The 20,968-nt window shown below is 35.4% G+C and overlaps 1 protein-coding gene across 1 annotated transcript in view; it reads right to left on the reverse strand.

The window, feature by feature from the left end:
• Positions 1 to 6,297: 6,297 nt before the first annotated feature.
• LOC136839516 (putative mediator of RNA polymerase II transcription subunit 24) overlaps positions 6,298 to 20,968 on the reverse strand; it is a 501,924-nt gene continuing 487,253 nt past the window's right edge. Inside the window, exons 3-4 of the mRNA XM_067105699.1 lie at positions 19,040 to 19,137; positions 6,298 to 6,423 (exon numbers count right to left, since the gene is read on the reverse strand). Of these exons, the coding sequence (XP_066961800.1) occupies positions 6,298 to 6,423; positions 19,040 to 19,137 (224 nt within the window). The remainder of the gene's footprint in view (positions 6,424 to 19,039; positions 19,138 to 20,968) is intronic.

The raw sequence follows: 20,968 nt of genomic DNA on the forward strand, positions 1-20,968 counted from the left end.
AAAATTGCTCTAGAGATCATCCAGATCTATTTCACAACTCCCCACTCCCAGTACTCGAATAGAAACGGAAAAAAAAGAAAGGTTCCCCGTATTTCACACGTAATCACGACCTACTCAGTCATTCAACACTGACCCGTCGCCTTAGCTCTTAGGTGAAGTCGCCTATGCCTTGGGCATCAACGTTACCAATTAGTCTATTAGCAATCTCCCTCTTTCGCCATCATTAAAGACATCAAAATCATGCTGCCACCATTTAAAATCAAAAGACACCCGCTGCCGCCATTTCATTCAGACACCGCTGCCGCCATTTATTCAGGAAACAGCGTATGAACGTCTCGCGATCACGATAACACGTATTACATCTATCTATTTTTTTTTCTCTCTCTCTCTCTCTCTCTCTCTCTCTCTCTCTCTCTCTCTCTCTCTCTCTCTCTCTCACCGTGTATCACCTCTCTCTCTCTCTCTCATCGTTTTCCGAAGTTCACCCACCCGAATCTCACTCATTCTCACCAAATCAATTAAATGGACCATTTAAAGAAACGCAATAGTTTCTACAAAAATAGGTTTATTATTCAAATAACCCAACAAGAAATGAATAAAACAAAGCAAAGATTAAAATGCATAATAAATGAATTATCGAGTTAGATAACTAAACTCTGAACTGTAAAACACTTCTGATTAAAGAAGTCTCACTATGGCTAATAGCCTGAAAATACCCAAACTCACACATACTCCCCAAATCAATAATTAGTCATGTCAAAACCAGTCTACCACATGTTATTCGAACCAGTCCACACTGTCCACCGACATCTGTCCACAGACATCTGTCGGAAGAATCAAACATGATAGAAAACTCCCAAAAATATATGAAATGCAAAACACAATAATGGAAAGTGTAAAATGCATAGCCAAGATATGGCAAACGTAACATGACAAAACAATAATATAAAAGAGGTATGAATATTCATATTAAATCTCCCACACCAGTTCAAAAGTTCATAATGATTAGAAAATCATGGTAAAAAATCACAAGTTCAATTTTCTCCCATAAAAACAGAGATTTCAAACTCTACCTTATCTGCCGTTCAAAGCCTGGATCCTCTCCAAAGCTACGTCTAGACAACTGCAGTTCTATCACGTTGATGAACGATCAAACTCACTTTTAGGGCAGATTTTGGCACAATCTAGATCAAATTAACGCACGTACTCACGAATATACATAACACTTCGGAAATCACCTGACCGGCAATATTGCTGAGGAATCAAACCATTTGCTGAACACAAAGATTTTACCTCGAGTCTCTCGACCTACTTCCATCTGACTCCATAAATTCTTTCATCACATCTTAAAGCATTGAAGCTATGAAATGCATATATGTGTCCTTTAAAATTGTAGCAGCCATATTTTCTGAAATATATATATATATATATATATATATATATATATATATATATATATATATATATATATATATATATATATATATATATATATATATATATATATATATATATATATATATATATATATATATATATATATATATATATATATATATATATATATATATATATATATATATATATATATATATATATATATATATATATATATATATATATATATATATATATATATATATATATATATATATATATATATATATATATATATATATATATATATATATATATATATATATATATATATATATATATATATATATATATATATATATATACATATAGGATATTTATTTATATATATATATATTACATATATATATATATATATATATATATATATATATATATATATATATATATATATATATATATATATATATATATATATATATATATATATATATATATATATATATATATATATATATATATATATATATATATATATATATATATATATATATATATATATATATATATATATATATATATATATATATATATATATATATATATATATATATATATATATATATATATATATATATATATATATATATATATATATATATATATATATATATATACCTGTCTGCCCCAGAAATTAAGATTCTCCCTCAAAATAAGAATTCTTTCCATGTAAAGTGAGAAACGTTTTAGTTTTTCCAAACCTGTCCGAAGTATTTGAAGAAGAACCAAGACAGTAGAAATGAAAGTTTTAGATTCTTTTAACACTAGTTCAGATACTTAGAGAAATGGAAACTAATACTAGCATTTTTCTCCTTTTATTTAGCTCTTGTCTTTAACAATTTTCTTACTAAGATTAAACAAGTTGATTAAGTACCTCACTGACATTTTATATTTAAAAAAAATCAGGTCTGAAGGAAGAGAGAGAGAGAGAGAGAGAGAGAGAGAGAGAGAGAGAGAGAGAGAGAGAGAGAGAGAGAGAGAGAGAGAGATGCCAGGTGCAGTGTTATTAATGACCTTTTTGTTTAAGCTGGACATTCTGTAGGCAGTGGTTTTGTCTTCGAGTGCCAAGATATATGAACACTGACTGGGTAATGACTCAGTGCTATTCGTAATGAAATTTTCTGGATACTTAGCGCCAAAGGCAGTAAATCTTTGTGGATGAAAGCAAGGGCATAACTTATTTTTCTGAAACTGTTCCAGCTAATTGGAACTCTTTCAAGCAGGCTCCAATGTCATTTGGAAATGCTACTGGATTCTCATCTTCGCTAACATATTCTTTTTCCCGCACTGTTGAGTTTATCTGTTTTACAGGACTGCTGAAAATTAGGCAGATGGTTGTCCTCTACGAAGTCAGGCCGGAAATCAAACATCAGACCGTTGGAGTTCACTGCAGATCTTATTTCTTGTTTATTAATTGGTTGTTAAAGTTTTTGTAAAACTTTCTCGCAAAACTGCGTAACATTTTTTTTTTAAGGGAAGGGGAAAGTCAATTAACACTTATCTCCCATCACATAATAATGCTCATTCTCTTCATTTTCTGCATAATATTGAGAACAAAACAAGCAAAACGTGATCTGAAACCTTAGTAATGGCAGGGCCGACGATAAAAAATAAGTACAGGAGATTTAGCCAAGACGTTGATGATAAACCCATCTCTTGAAAGGTAATTCTTTTACGCACTTGTAGTAAAATGAGGAGAAATGATAAGCATGACTAAGCTACTTTCCAAACCGATGTCTTCAAGAGAATCCTGTCATTTGGTATAGCTGCTTTCTGTTGACCCAAATGGATAATATTATGTAAAAGCATAAGCCACGTCTGTTGATTTCTCCCTATTTTATTCAAAGTATAACTCAGTTTCTAGGAATTCTTGGCACCCTTATCTTTTATATGTGGGATATGTTATCACCTATTCGAGTGATAACATATCACCCTTACCTATTCCTTATATCTTGGTTTAAAGTGTGGCAAGGTAAGGAACTGTGGCTGACTGTTCGGTAGGTTTCATTCAATGTAACGTTATTTTTGTATTTTGCATTCCTCGTGGAAAGTGTTTAGCATGTAACTCATTCAATCCCGTCAGTTACCTAGAAAGTACGAATGCATGGTGATAAATCTCTTGCCGAAAAACACTTGGCATACTATAATAATAATAATAATAATAATAATAATAATAATAATAATAATAATAATAATAATAATAATAATTGCTGTTTCAACGGCTATTTGCTTCTAGAGCGTCTTCTCTGCTCTTCTTATTATATACTTCTCGTCTGCAGGTAGATGGTATAATAAATTTCCAAAGGACAAAGAAAGATATCCTACTTTCGTTGTGTTTCGACGCGCAAAGACATTATCAATCCACCCTTCCTGCTATAAAGACTTGCCTACCTTTGTGTTTCATTCATTCTCTCCGTCGATGACTGCCTGCGTGAGCGTCGAAACGTAAGAGTAAATAAACAACAAAAGCAGAGTACCTTTCCATGCTCTTTGGAAATTTATTATACCTTCTACCTGCAGACGAGAAGAATATAATTAGAAAAATAGAGAAGACTCCACTAGCTAAATGCCGTTGAAACAGAAACTGATTTTAATAACGCCGCCCTAAAAGAGGGACTCCTTCCAAATAATAATAATAATAATAATAATAATAATAATAATAATAATAATAATAATAATAATAATAATAATAATAAAATCCGAATGGATCTTTCTTGTTTGTCCGCTACGGGTGGGGGCAGGGTAGTTAGTGGATCGGGAGGGTAGGGGATAAATGACACATCCACCCTCCTCCTGCTAACCTGTTTGCCCGTCCAGGGTGTAGGCGGGGAAGGTAGGGGATCGGGAGGGTAGGGAAGACATGATGGCCAGCGCCGGGTTCTAGCACAGCATAGCACTCCATCAAGCTCGTAATAATAATAATAATAATAATAATAATAATAATAATAATAATAATAATAATAATAATAATAATACTCATTGCATTTGTTTCACAAGTACAGAGATGTTAAGTCTGGAGGTTTCGTATGTGTAACAGGAGAAAGGTGAATTACAACTTCTCTTAGTAGACCTGAAGTGAAAGAGAAGCCACACAGTGCAGGGAGGATACAAATGATAGTTGTGTCTGACACGGAAGAGGCGTTTAGGGAGATGGAGCAGGTATCTTATGTGGTAGGTTCTGAGAGAACAAAAAGAAGTCTGACTGGTGAAAAGGTGTACAAATTTAAATCTAGAGCGACAGGTAGGATGGAGGAAGGAAAGACACCGACAGACTTATGTGAAAGTTCTCTGATATCGTAGGAGGAAGAAAGCATATAAAAAGAAAAGCTGAGCAATGGAGCGTGAGTACGTAACGGAAGTCGATTCGCTGGTGTCGAGGTTTTAGTTTTCTGTAAAAGAAAACTATCGAGATGTCTTTCTCTGTCCGTCCACACTTTTTCTGTCCGCCTTCAAATCTTAAAAACTACTGAGGCTAGAGGACTGAAAGTTGGTATGTTGATCATCCACACTCTAATCATCAAACATACCAAATTGCAGCCTTCTAGCCTTAGTAGTTTTTATTTTATTTAACGTTAAAGTTAGCCATGATCGTGCGTCTGGCAACACTGTAGGACAGGCCACCCACGGGCGGTGACCGAAAGTTTCATGGACCGCGGCTCATACAGCATTTTACCGAGGCCACTGAAAGAATAGATCTATTTTCGGTGGCCTTGTTTATACGCTATGCAGAAAACTCGGTTGTGCCGAAGAAACTTAGGCGCATTTTTTACTTGTTTGCTGAAGATTATAAGTGCCGAAAGCTGTGGACGATTCCTACGCAAAGTTCATCGTTTTCTCAGCGGGGGAAATACTTCATTTGGTAATGATAATATTAGTAGTAATAGCACAATCATTTAATCATTTCTTTACAGGGGCAATTGGAACGAATAAAAACCAATATAGCCAAAATAGCTCATAATATTTCGTTATAACATCGTTTTAGTATTATTATCAAGATTTTCTGTATTTATGCAGCAATGCAGTATTTCTGTAACAACGCTTTCAGATAAACAAATAAATAAATAAATAAAAAAGAGGAACTTATATAAATATTCGAGGTTTCTCAAACAGAACTGGGATCTGGAGAGAGAAATTCGCATAAAGCCCGCTTATCGTTTATGTTTGTGAGTATATTACTTATACATAGGGTAATGTAAAGCACCCCAATATTGAATATCTTATCAAAGTTAGGAGATTATAAGTTGGAAATTACAGAGCAGTAATGTAATCATTATTATTAACTAATCATTTTAGGAACTCATCTAATCATCTCCGGAGCCAAGGAAGAATGTGAAAATTATCTAAGCAAATCTCTACCCACAATAGTTTTGAAAAAAAAAATCAGCTTCAACTCATGCAATTACGAAGGGATTCAGAGCCGATGAAACACGATTTTTCGGCAACAACTTTTTATCAAAGCATTGGACAAAGGTGAAAGTTGGCAAGTGTATATTTTATAACCCTACCTAATTTATGCAAGTATTATTTAGTATTTAAGTTCGATAGTTTTGATAATTATAGAGTTAAATGAAGTTGCTGATGCCGGAACCGAGAAAATCAGAAGCAAGGATCCTAAAACAATTCGTAACGTAAACTTAATATGACGCCAAGATGCTCGGCCCATCCACCGGGTAGACGGTGAATGGATATGCTTACACAGTGAGCTTCGACAAATTCGATAATGGCCAGCAGGATATGGAATTGTCCCCGTGGTTGCAAGGTTGTTTGTGCTACGGCTTGCCACTTTGTATACAAGCGAGAAGACCCTTGGCAAGATTTACTACAGCGTGAATAGGTAACTATTTCTATAGTGGGTAATGGTTACTTGGCCACCCCAAAAGTGTGGGCAGCAGCTGTTAGACAATCACGGACAATATCCATAAGAGCGTGGAACCAGTCATCATTGACGTCGCTAGCGACGATGAAGACGGGGATGATGACCTCTTCCTCGAGAGTGACGATGAAGACATTTTGTGAATAAATCATGTTTAGTGTTAGACGTTTTATTTGTACATCTAAAACAAACTGATTTCAATATATTTCCTTTCCATGCATATCAGTATAAATTGTGCTATATTTGGTTGATATTAAGTAGGTAAACAATAGCTTGCCCTCGAAATCTTGACTCCTACCATTACTTTTTATTTGCAGCAAGTATACGAGTGCTGATTAGGGTGCTGTATGAAATAAAAAAAAAAAAAAATAGCAAGGGGTTACATTAAGTGAAATGAAACAATGGCGTTGACCTTTACACCTCTAACAATAGAGGCAAATGAGGTATCATTGCTTTTCATTGGAATTCTACTTCTAGTGACCGCTCCTGACTTGCGGCAAATAGGCTATAGTGTCGAAACCAGAGGTCAAACAAAACAGACTGTCTTTTCGTATTTCCGCTCTGAATAGATGTAAATCTAACAAATGAGCTATAGAGTGGTTCATTATGTGGATGAATTACATACATTGAATTTTTGTAAAGTAGAAACAATACGAATATCAAGAAAATGGAAGAATTCTAAGCTAACAACTTCATCCCAACAACTGCTGTGGAAGTTACTATGAAACCTTCGTAAAATAATAATAATAATAATAATAATAATAATAATAATAATAATAATAATAATAATAATAATAATAATAATAATAATAATAATAATTGAGAATGAAAATGTTATCAAGGGGACGATGACAAATCCTGCTCGCCATCATTGACATCGCTGAAGCCTAAGATGAGTACTAACAAGGCCCAGAGAGACAAGGTCTGCCCAATTGGATGGAATCGCCTCCCACCTGGGTTAACTACGTAGGCGATGACGTATCTTAGAGGTCTGCTCATTACGGTAATTCACCTGCAGACGTGATACGGTGGTAGACAAACCTCCGCCTACATGGGGGATCTGGGGGGAAATGAGCAGACCTTCTCTTTCTCTTGGCCTTGGATACTAATACCAATCAGTGAATATATTATCGGCAAGTGGGCAGAGCCACAGTGAAAAAATGTTTTCCCCACATGCAAACTTCTCTTCACTGTGAGTGGAGTTTCATGACGTCATAGGTTAACGTCACTATTGTGTTCAAAACCCTTACCTGCGATTTTGATGGCTCTGGCATAGGAAACTCACTTTTACTCTGATAAGTACCAGAACTATTGAACTTAGGTACTAAATAATATTTGCAAAACTTAGGTAAGGTTATAAAATATACATTTAAAACTTTCAACTTTATCCGATGCTTTGATATAAAGGTGTTGCCGAAAAACCTTGTTTCATCGGCTCTGAATCCCTTAGTAACAGAGTTGCAAAATTGTCTCAAGAATGTAACACTACCAGTAAGATGAAGGTACTAATCATAATGCTTATCATATTAGAGTTACGACCACCACTACGAAAATAATAATGCTGTCATCGCTAATTCTATTCTTTATCACTTTCAAAAGTTCCTTAATGATTCAACATCTATCTTCAGTTCATGTTCGAACTGTTATTTTGAGGTTGATGTGTTTGATATCGCTGCAAAAAAAAGTAACAAGGACGAAGATTACAAACTTGCATAAGCATGGAATCCAAAATAAGTTAATAACTCAGTTGAACATAATTATCTTAATTGCAAATGTATCATCATATACAATAAACATGTAACGTGAAATCGAGAAACTGCTATTCGATGGAAGCATGAAAAAGACAAAAGCAAGTAGAAGTTCCGCTGGTTCCTCTTCCTAGAATTTCTAATAGACCCAGAACAAGAGCAATATAGCATTGCAAAGCCTTTGAACTCCAGTGATAATGTTGCAACTTGTGCGCCATAAACTACTCTCTCAGTTGTGATATGTTGCAGCAGGGTTCGCGACAGGTAATGTTTCTCAGTTTCGTTCTTTCACCCTGAAGTTAGATGAGTTACAGCTAGGTACAAAAATGCGGCCATTTGCGTAAATTTCATTTGCAAAGATGGGTGTGATTCCAGTATTTGTGTTTTTTGTACGTATTTACGGTAAATAATTAGCACTTACATTTTCTGGTGCGTCTATGTACCCATAATGATGAACGCCCGAGTGATATTTGTATAAAAAAAAAAAATAAGCAACAAATACCCCATTAGTATACCCTTCCATATACCTCAGGGATAACCTACACCCAGAGGAAATTACATATGATAAATGCAACTGATTCCTACAGGATTCGACCTTATTCCTTTCGGGCTTGAGGCAGAGAAAATACCCGAATGGATATCAACAGAGATGTGTGAGGTAATTTCGACTATGTTTAACGCATTAACGAAATCAGATTGTATACTTAGAATAAGGTGTGTATATATATATATACATACATATATATATATATATATATATATATATATATATATATATATATATATATATATATATATATATATATATATATATATATATATATATATATATATATATATATATATATATATATATATATATATATATAGTGTGTGTGTGTGTGTGCACATATATCTTTCTATACATATATGTATGTATATTTGTATATAAACTAATCTGAAGTACGGAAGCTGATTTCGACAAGAACGTGTTCAGCAGAGCGGAAATCAACTTATTCATCTCTCGTGATATCCATTTGGCTATTTTCTCTTCATCACACCCAAAAGTCATGCGTGTTAATCCTGGCTGAGTCAGCTGTATTTATCATCTATAATTCCCTTCAGGTGTAAGTTATACTTGATGTGTGAGAGTGTTTATACTAACTGCGTATGTGTTGCTTAATTTCTGTGAGTATACAAACATCACTAGAGCATTCGTCGTTATGGGCGCACAGACATACCTGAAAATGCGAACACTCATTATTTACAGTAAATTCGTACAAACAGAAAAAGACAAATAGTGGAATCGCATCCATCCTCACAAATAAATGTTACACAGACGAACTTCTTCTCGTACTTACCTACAACTCGTTTTAACATTCAGGTGAAAGAACCAAACTGAAAAATATTACCTCTCATGAACATTGCTGGAATATATAACTAAGAGATTAGTTTATGACGCACGAGTTGCAACAATATCACTGGAATTCAGCAGCATTACAGTGTCATATTGCTCTTGTATTCCGTCTATTAGAAATTCTAAGAAGAGAAATTAAGGGAACTTCTGATTATTGTTGTCATTATAAATGAATGAACAAGTTCATGTGATTTTAATGCAAACACCAAAAAAAATGACACGCGCACACACGTGTGTGTATATATATATATATATATATATATATATATATATATATATATATATATATATATATATATATATATATATATACATGTATAAGTAAATCTAAAAAGGTATTTATTGAGATTCTTTCTGAATATGAAATAAGACGGTTGCAAGTTTATAATCAAGAAGAGACTAGAGGACAATACTTTGATGTGATAAACGGTGAAAGACGAGCAGAGTACTGACTGGATGTTGCAGAAGAGATGTTCAGAACAGACTCAAGATCCAGGAAGCGAATAGGGGCAAGGATGATACAAATGGTATCACGCATATAGGTCAGCTTCTGTTATTAAATATTTTAAGCAGTTGCATGAAAGAAAGAATCATATATATATATATATATATATATATATATATATATATATATATATATATATATATATATATATATATATATATATATATATATATATATAAATCATCAACACACAATCACGTGTGGAACAGAAATAAATTTCTGACTCACGTCGGGATCGAACCCAGGTCTCTCAGGTGGAAAGCAAGGGCGTTAACCACTGGGCCATACAAGTCTAAAAGAAGTTGGAACCTGAGAGCAACTGCACCCAAGGAATTACCTGGGCAAGCTAACTGCTTGCATACCAGCGAGTTTTCCCCAACTTCCCGACTCAGCAATGACCCAATAGACAACATTTCATTCGAATTATCCTTCTGAGTGAATAAGATAGAAATCATCAACACACAATCACGTGTGGAACAGAAATAAATTTCTGACTCACGTCGGGATCGAACCCAGGTCTCTCAGGTGGAAAGCAAGGGCGTTAACCACTGGGCCATACAAGTCTAAAAGAAGTTGGAACCTGAGAGCAACTGCACCCAAGGAATTACCTGGGCAAGCTAACTGCTTGCATACCAGCGAGTTTTCCCCAACTTCCCGACTCAGCAATGACCCAATAGACAACATTTCATTCGAATTATCCCTTCTGAGTGAATAAGATAGAAATCATCAACACACAATCACGTGTGGAACAGAAATAAATTTCTGACTCACGTCGGGATCGAACCCAGGTCTCTCAGGTGGAAAGCAAGGGCGTTAACCACTGGGCCATACAAGTCTAAAAAAGTTGGAACCTGAGAGCAACTGCAAATAAGTGAATTACCTGGGCAAGCTAACTGCTTGCATACCAGCGAGTTTTCCCCAACTTCCTGACTCAGCAATGACCCAATAGACAACATTTCATTCGAATTATCCCTTCTGAGTGAATAAGATAGAAATCATCAACACACAATCACGTGTGGAACAGAAATAAATTTCTGACTGAGTCGGGAAGTTGGGGAAAACTCGCTGGTATGCAAGCAGTTAGCTTGCCCAGGTAATTCCTTGGGTGCAGTTGCTCTCAGGTTCCAACTTCTTTTAGACTTGTATGGCCCAGTGGTTAACGCCCTTGCTTTCCACCTGAGAGACCTGGGTTCGATCCCCGACGTGAGTCAGAAATTATATATATATATATATATATATATATATATATATATATATATATATATATATATATATATATATATATATATATATATATATATATATATATATATATATATATATATATATATATATATATATATATATATATATATATATTGTTATGGGCCCATGCCCATCAAACATACACAAGTCTCTTAAAATACAAATAAAGTCACTAACGACCAAGTCCACAATAGGTGGAATGGCCGCAACAGAATGTACAGAGATGGAATCAAGGAGGATAAGTAAAAGCTGAAAATAAAACCTTAATATTTAATACAAACTTTTTAGAATGAAATGACCACTGAGACTCTTCCAAAATACATTAAATGAACACAAAAATCAACCACACACTGAAAACATCCAATAACAAACACTCTTACACCAAATTAAGATAGACTATACAATTACACTTTAAAGAGAGGGCCCTGAAAGTAATAGGATGCCGAAAAGACAGAATAACCTAACTTATTACACACTAAACCAAAAATAAAATAAACTGCTTCCCTTAAGTGAGCTCTGAAACAGTAGTAGTGGCTAACGCAGCCTTCTAATCACGGGTCGAGGGGAATAATATATATTCTCTTGAGACCTTACCAAACGTAAGAGAGGTCCCCCTGGCAAGGAAATAACTGGACAAAGGGCGCAGACTGATGAAATAATCACTTTTACGTCGCAAGACGATCAACGGACACGGCCGTCCGAGGGGCAATCACACCTTACCATTTGGCAGAGAGGTCCCCTTGGCAGTCTGACTGGACCAAGGGCGTAGCCTGATGAATAAATCAAACTCCCAAAGGAGGACAGCAGCAGCAGCTGAAGAAAGGCAGGTATCGTAATCTAGAGATAATCCAAAGATCTGGCAGGCTCTCACAATGATAATCATCCAGAAAACAACTCCCTCAGTCCTCGTGAGACAGCGCCGAATACAGCTCCGGATGAGAAGCCAAAACCAAACGTGAAAATGAAACAAGCTCATTGTAATTAAAACTATACAACAAGTCAGAAATGTCGGGGAGGAGGAAACAGGGTCATTACGTTCCAAAAGAATAATTACTGCCAAAGTGGCTTATTCAAAACAAATTAATTTACGTTAAATTAAACACATACTGACACCTCCTCACCCAACAAAAAAAATTTTCCACAAGAAAATTTTTCTACAAAGTATTGAACTTAACTCAAAATTCAAAGAAATATATAAAAATGCTAATATCAAAAACAAACATAGTAATTCAATCTATATGAAATAAAACAGGGACAATAAGAAAAAATTCAAGTCCAATGACAAAACTCAAAAAGTTATTGAAAATACTATATCACATTGCCGGCCAAAAATAGATTAGAGATAGTGGCAAAAAATTTTGTACCACTTTCAATACAGTCAATAGATATAAAATCTTAACCTTAATATTATGACTTAAAACTAATACAAGTAAATAATTTATATTGACCACGCCAAAAATAACATCAGTATCAACATATGAAGAAATATGGTAATATCCCCATGAACTCAGAAGTGGAGCGGTGGGCACAGGTTAGCAGAGCAGCAATATTAACAAGACTAACCTATTATTAGACTAAACCTAGATAACCAACAACCAAAAATATAAATCGACCACAATGGGGCTAGTGTCACCTCAACGAAGGTCACCACTCATACACCAGCCTGTAGCGCCTAAAAAACGGCCGTGCTACAGACCCGTGAGCCCGTGACCTGGCTAAATTATTCTGAAAACACAAATATCAGTTAAACAAAAATAAGGACCAAAACCTTAGTAGATTAACCTTAACTTAGTCTAGGTCACCACTCATACACCAGCCTGTAGCGCCTAAAAAACGGCTGTGTTGTGCTACAGACCCGTGAGCCCGTGACCTATCTAAACTTTGTAAAGGAAGAATTAATGTGGACCATTGGCATAAATAAAGAACAGGGACATAACAGTATATGATTAATGATTCATAAAAACTAACCATCAATCACCAAAAATAAGAAAAAACGTAACACACCGTTCACATATCCATGATTTTACGACACACTCAATATTGTGGCCCTTCACAACACCTTCCAATAATGCCTCTTTTCACTCCAGAGAGCGTCCTTACTCAACACTATTTGTTTTTGCAACTCACTGAGTTTCAAAGAGCGCCTTTTCACTTCACTTCACTCAGTTTTAGTGCCTCTACACTTCAGAGAGCGTCCTAACACTAAACGGGTTTGGGCCTTAAATACACACATCATTAATGGACATATACAAGCAAATGGTAACACCTTAAAATTAACCTGGACATACACAAGACAACGGTAACACCTTAAAATTAGCCTCCACTAATAACACATACTAAAGTAAACAGAAATCAAAAGTAACCTTAACCACTCTTAATCAAAGACAACACCGAAGAAAAACCTGCAAATCACGACATTGAACATCTTAATCTTAAGTACTTAATCCTAAATTATTTCATAAACAAAAACACCTGACACAGCATTATTACAACCCACCTGGAAACCTGTACATTCAATAAATTTATAGGATTAATCAAATCAATTAATATAAGTATATACAAAACAACTTTACGAAGAACAAAAAGGTTTTTCTCAAATCAACCTATCGATCAGTCACTGATGCGTGACAGCGCATCAGCGACAACATTACTTTTGCGTAGAGGATAAATACACCTGAAAATGATTTACAGCTAAAATTAATCCCAAAGTCTCTTTCTCTACAGTCGAGTATTTCCGTTGTGCCGGGGATAACTTTTTTGAGAAATAGGCAACAGGATGAGATACTCCATGAGCATCTTCCTGCAACAAAACTGCTCCAACCCCAACATCACTCGCATCAGTAGCAAGCGAAAAAGGAACGTCAAAATCAGGATCTTTCAAAATAGGGAAATTCATTAGGACCTGCTTTAAATTTTCAAAGGCATTTTGGGCATCATTAGTCCATACAAAAGTCACATTCTTACGTAATAAATTAGTCAGGGGCTCAGCGATATCAGAAAAATTCTTAACAAATCTACGGTAATACCCTACTAGACCAAGGAATTTTCTGACATCTCTGCGACACTTCGGTATTTCAATATGTCTAATAGAGTCTACGTTTGCCTGTTTTGGAGCCACTTTCCCAAATCCTACTTCGTGACCCAAATATACAACCTTTGCTTTGGCAAACTCACTCTTTTTTAGGTTTATAACCAAACCAGCTTTCCTAAGTACCTGAAATAAAGCCTTAATACGTTTAAGATGGGTGTCCCAGTCATCACTATAAATTACAATATCATCAATATAAACAACACACCCCTCTAAACATTGGACCAAAGTATTCATTAACCTTTGAAAGGTCGCAGCGGCATTCTTCATCCCAAAAGGCATTACTTTACATTGGTAGAGTCCTCGCTGCGTTACAAACGCTGACAAATCCCGTGCCCGTTTGGACAGCGAACTTGCCAATACCCCTTCAACAAATCAAATTTAGTTATATATTTTGAATTCCCTATCCTGTCAATACAATCCTCTATCCTGGGTAAAGGGTAACTATAAGGCTTTGTGACCTCGTTGACTTTGCGGTAATCAAAACAAAGCCTGAATTGACCATCCTGTTTCTTTACCAAAACAACAGGTGAAGACCACGGACTGTTGCTGGGTTCGATCAGCCCGTGTCGTAACATATAATCAACCTCTTTATCCACAACATCATTTTTAAATGGATTTAACCTGTAAGGGGATTGTTTTACCGGAGTTGCGTTACCCACATCCACATCATGTTCAAGCACAGTGGTCTGTCCTGGAACATCAGAAAATAAATCCTTATAACTAAAAACTAACTTTTTCAAAGATCCCTGTTCCACTAAATTCAAATGTGACACCATTCCTGAAAAGTTTTCTAAAGAATGTTCATTATCATTAGGCCATTCGGCACCATCGAAACAATCATCATCAAAATTACTCACGTCTGGAAAAGAAAAGGAATTAATATCATTACACTTTGTAGTATCACCAACTAATGCCACGGGAATAACTTTGTCACGACCTTTATAAGCTTTTAACATATTTATGTGACACAACTGGTAGGGTCTCCTCCTTTCAGGAGTTTCAACTAAATAATTAACGTCACTTACTTTCTTTAAAATTTTCCACGGTTCTGAAAATGAAGCTTTTAAAGGGTTTCCTGGAATGGGAAGCAATACCAAAACATTATCACCCACTACAAAATTACGCTCCTTAGTCTTTCGGTCAAAAAAGTATTTCATTTTCTTTTGGCTACACAATAAATTTTCACCAGCAAACTTCCAAGCATTCGTTAATTTATCACCCAAATTACTAACATAATCTAATAAATTCATAGCAGGGGCGTCCCCCTCCCAAGATTTACAAACCACATCCAATGGACCACGCACACAATGACCAAAAATAAGGCTGAAAGGTGAAAATCCTAAAGACTGACTCGGCACTGACCGAAATGCAAATAATAAATAAGGTAGTTCCTTATCCCATTCAGAACCATTAACCAAACAATATTTTTTTTATCATAGACTTCATGGTTTGATGAAATCGTTCCAAAACACCTTGACTTTCAGGGTGGTATGGAGAAGAAGTCACATGTTTAATTTTTAATTCAGCCATCTTCTCCCTAAATAATTTACTCAGAAAATTAGACCCACAATCGGACTGAATTACTTTGGGCATTCCGAACCTGGTGAAAAATTCAATTAATACTTCAACAATTTTAACAGATTTTACATTTCGTAGTGGTATTGCCTCAGGATATCGAGACATCCTATCCATAATTGTTAAAATATACTGATTGCCACTACGAGTTTTCGGCAATGGACCAACCACGTCAATAATTACCTCTCTGAACGGTTCAGAAACAACAGGAATAGGATGTAATGGTGCCTTTGGAATTGGTTGATTAGGCTTCCCGACCTTTTGACATGCATCACAACTATTTACAAATTTTTTAACATCATCTTTCATCTTAGGCCAAAAATAATTTTCACACAATTTACGAGTGGTTTTAAAAACACCAAAATGACCAGCCAAACCATTTTCATGAGCCAATGTCATTAACTCCTTTCGATAAACAAAAGGAACCACAATCTGTTTAACAATTTCACAACCTGTGTTAATGACATCAAAAGGTCTACTTATTCTATACAAAATATTATTAACTATCTTAAATCGAGGGACAGTCAAATCCGTAATTTCGCCAGACTCAACTGGCAGGTCTTTAAAATCTGCTTTCTGAGCTGAAATAAGTTCCTTAGTAGTCCAATTAAGTTTATTATCCAACACACCACTATCTATAACTAAGCTATCACTACGATCTAAACTACTCAAATCAACATCAACTACCGACTCGGCCGAGTCAACACTACTAGCCTTCGATCGAGTAACTACAGATATTTCATTACCGGAACTTAATACAATAGGGAAAGTTTTATTTATTAGGGCGACATCATTCCCTAACACCAAATCCACATCTTTAATAGGAAATTTATCAATAATGGCCAGTTTTAAATAACCTGAAAAAGACGGGCATGATAAATAAAAACTCTCAACCGGGTAAAACCTGACCGTATCTGGAAAACCACTTAACAAAACATATTCCTTATTTGAACATTCCCAATCAATAGGTAAGGATTCTCTGAGAATTAAAGACTGAGCAGCCCCAGTATCACGCAAAATTTTAACCTTTCTTTGCTCAGTCGAATTCCCAGAGCGAACAAAACCATCAGACAAAAATTTCTGAAAAGGAGCCAGTGACTTATTGCCTAGTCACTGATTATTAGAGTTCTCAGCCACTGACTCGTTCTCATTCCTACGAATGGCCATTACCGGACGTCTTTCGGTCCTTTGTGACCTTTTAAATGCATAACACATGCTCTTGACATGTCCCTTCTTATGACAGAAGAAACAAGTCAAAGTTTTCAACTTCTCCGGGTTATCTGTGGTCTGCCTATTATAGCTGTTAACAGGAGTAATAAACGAGAACCATAATTAACATTAGGCCTATTATACCTGTTCTGATTACTACTCCTGTTAACTCTCACCCAACCAGATTTCTCATTTCTGGGTACTTCCCTATCACATTTTTATGAGAGAGGAGGTACTCATCACTTGCAATTGCCACCTCCTGTAAAGTTTCTAATTTTAACTCTTCGAGGTGTACCTTCACCTCATTAGGCACGGACCTTTTAAACTCCTCAACCAAAATCAATTCTTTTAATTTCTCAAAGTCTGTCACCTCCTTAGACTTTAACCAGTCGCCAGCAAATTGCTCTTTAGCCCTGGCGAACTCTACAAAAGTCGGCCCTCTTTCCTTCTGTAAATTACGGAAGCGTTGTCGGTAAGCTTCCGGTACCAACTCGTAAGCCTTAAAAACTATGGCCTTTACAGAATCATAATCTGAGGACAGATCTTCGTCCAAGGTAACGTAAACTTTCTGGGCCTTACCTAACAATTTACTCTGAATAAGAGTGGTCCAATACTCTTTTGGCCATTCCAACCTTGAAGCTATTCTCTCAAAAGAAACAAAAAACTCTGCCATGTTAACTTCCTGAAAATTTGGGACTAACTTTAGAGCTTCAGTTAGATTAATACAAGGCATTGCAGACACATTATGTTGGGAAGAAGAAGAACCCCTATTGCTCAATGCTTGCATAGCAAGTTCGTGCTGCCTCTCTCTCTCTCTCTCTCCTCAGCCTTCAACCTTTGGAGATCTATTTCCATTCTTTTCAACTGAATCTGCCTATCTAAAATTTCTACTGACACCGCTTCCTCCACCTGCCTAGTCTCTGGTTTACCTTCTGCCTTCATCACCTTAACCTTTTCATAAACATTAAGAAGCAACAAGCCCTTCCTAACAGACCCAGGATTTTCAATTTCAAAAAATTCTGCTACACACTCTAAATCAGGCTTATTCAATTCTGCCAACCTGTCCTGCCACCCCTCTCCACTCAAGAGCTCCGGGATATTCAAATCAGCCATAGTAAATTAATTACACACAAGTAAATATGTAAATGTATCTCACAAAATATACCCAAAAACAGACCAATACACTGAACACCAATAACCACACGAATATCCTACCACGGTCAAGAAAAAAAAAATATAAACACTGATCAACACAAAAATATATGAGAGAAGGTATTACTATGCTGCAAACACCCCAAGAATCCACTCTATACACTCAAGTGACTACAGGACCCGATAAATCCTGGCAAAAGGTAAATAAATGTTATGGGCCCACGCCCATCAAACATACACAAGTCTCTTAAAATACAAATAAAGTCACTAACGACCAAGTCCACAATAGGTGGAATGGCGCAACAGAGTGTACAGAGATGGAATCAAGGAGGATAAGTAAAAGCTGAAAATAAAACCTTAATATTTAATACAAACTTTTAGAAAGAAATGACCACTGAGCCTCTTACAAAATACATTAAATGAACACAAAAATCAACCACACACTGAAAACATCCAATAACAAACACTCTTACACCAAATTAAGATAGACTATACAATTACACTTTAAAGAGAGGGCCCTGAAAGTAATAGGATGTCGAAAAGACAGAATAACCTAACTTATTACACACTAAACCAAAAACAAAACAAACTGTTTCCCTTAAGTGAGCTCTGAAACAGTAGTAGTGGCTAACGCAGCCTTCTAATCACGGGTCGAGGGGAATAATATATATTCTCTTGAGACCTTACCAAACGTAAGAGAGGTCCCCCTGGCAAGGAAATAACTGGACAAAGGGCACAGACTGATGAAATAATCACTTTTACGTCGCAAGGCGATCAACGGACACGGCCGTCCGAGGGGCAATCACACCTTACCAGTTGGCAGAGAGGTCCCCTTGGCAGTCTGACTGGACCAAAGGCGTAGCCTGATGAATAAATCAAACTCCCAAAGGAGGACAGCAGCAGCAGCTGAAGAAAGACAGGTATCGTAATCTAGAGTTAATTCAAACATCAGGCAGGCTCTCACAATGATAATCGTCCAGAAAACAACTCCCTCAGTCCTCGTGAGACAGCGCCGAATACAGCTCCGGATGAGAAGCCAAAACCAAACGTGAAAATGAAACAAGCTCATTGTAATTAAAACTATACAACAAGTCAGAAATGTCGGGGAGGAGGAAACAGGGTCATTACGTTTCCAAAAGAATAATTACTGTCAAAGTGGCTTATTCAAAACAAATTAATTTACGTTAAATTAAACACATACTGACAATATATATATATATATATATATATATATATATATATATATATATATATATATATATATATATATATATATATATATATATATATATATATATATATATATATATATATATATATATATATATATATATATATATATATATATATATATATATATATATATATATATATATATATATATATATATATATATATATATATATATATATATATATATATATATATATATACATACACACACACATATGTAAAACTTCTTTTAATATTGTTAAAAGCTAGTGTCCGTACAAAGGAAATAACGGTGTTATTTATACTTCAATAAACGGTAAATGTTATTTACTGCAATTTTGATGTCATATTCGGAGCAAAAGGCTTCACTCCGAAAACCTCAAATAAATCTGTTGGGAGAGAATGAGTACTGTGTTCTTGAGAAAAGAAAAGTAAACTAAGTTCCTTGGAGAAAATGCACTGCTCGTCTTCATTCGGCTTCTGGAAGTTGACAGTTTGCAGACTGGATGTGATATTGTTATGCGGTGATTTTTTTTCTTTGTATTGCGTTGCACCACATATGAATGACTGTTTCTGTCTCTTGACTTTCCCTTGATAGTAACGCAGGGGACTCGGTAAGTTAGGTTGAAATTGTCTATTAATATTTTTCACTTTTTTTTTTCCCGGAGGGGGGTAAGAATTCACCGGGCACGGTTTTTCATAAGTTTTATTCTAACACTACTATTTCACACTGCCAGCCACCCTGGACTTAGAAATTTCTTGATGTTAAGAGAGGATCGAGTGACACAATCCTACCCAATTTGGTTTTCAAGTAACTCTGGCTAAAAATTGATCAGAATGAACTCTGGACCTATGTTGAATAAAACTCCGCCTCCTTGAGGACGTCTACTTTACTCTTAATGGTTCAATCTTAACTCCCACTTTTGGCAAGGACAAATCAGGTCAATTTTGCTGACCTTTTCACTTCTTAGTCTATCCTCTAACTCCTCCTTCCTTTCCCACATCTTGGAGGTTTGTTTTGGTTACACTTCAATTTACTTGGTATCATGGCTCATCACTTTTAAACTATCAACATCGTCTCTCGCTCTCTCTTTCTCTCTCTCTCTTTCATAATCCCGATCAGTGAATCTCATACTTATTCACTGCATAACATCACTCGGTCACCTACCTGCATTGACTACAATGCAAGTAGACAACCAACTCAACTTGACTATAGTCAATTACTTCAATTTCAATAATTTCTAATAGTCAATTACTTCAATATCAATAATTTCTAATAACAAGCAATAAATGCAAGAAATAATGCATCATAGTGCTAACACAAACAATATAAGCATGAACTATATATCAAATACTCAAACTAAATGCAGAAAATTATGGCAAAGTAAATATATCAAATGCCTATTACTCTCTGGTTATCAATCATAAATTATAAAATAAAAAAAAATCAATCATCAAATGTTCAAGTGCAAGTCAATGGTAAACGCCATCACTCTCTAGGAAGGATTCTGTCCATCATGTCCTT

The sequence above is a fragment of the Macrobrachium rosenbergii genome, chromosome 1 (genome assembly GCF_040412425.1).
Source record: "Macrobrachium rosenbergii isolate ZJJX-2024 chromosome 1, ASM4041242v1, whole genome shotgun sequence".
NCBI classification, from domain to species: Eukaryota; Metazoa; Arthropoda; class Malacostraca; order Decapoda; family Palaemonidae; genus Macrobrachium; species Macrobrachium rosenbergii.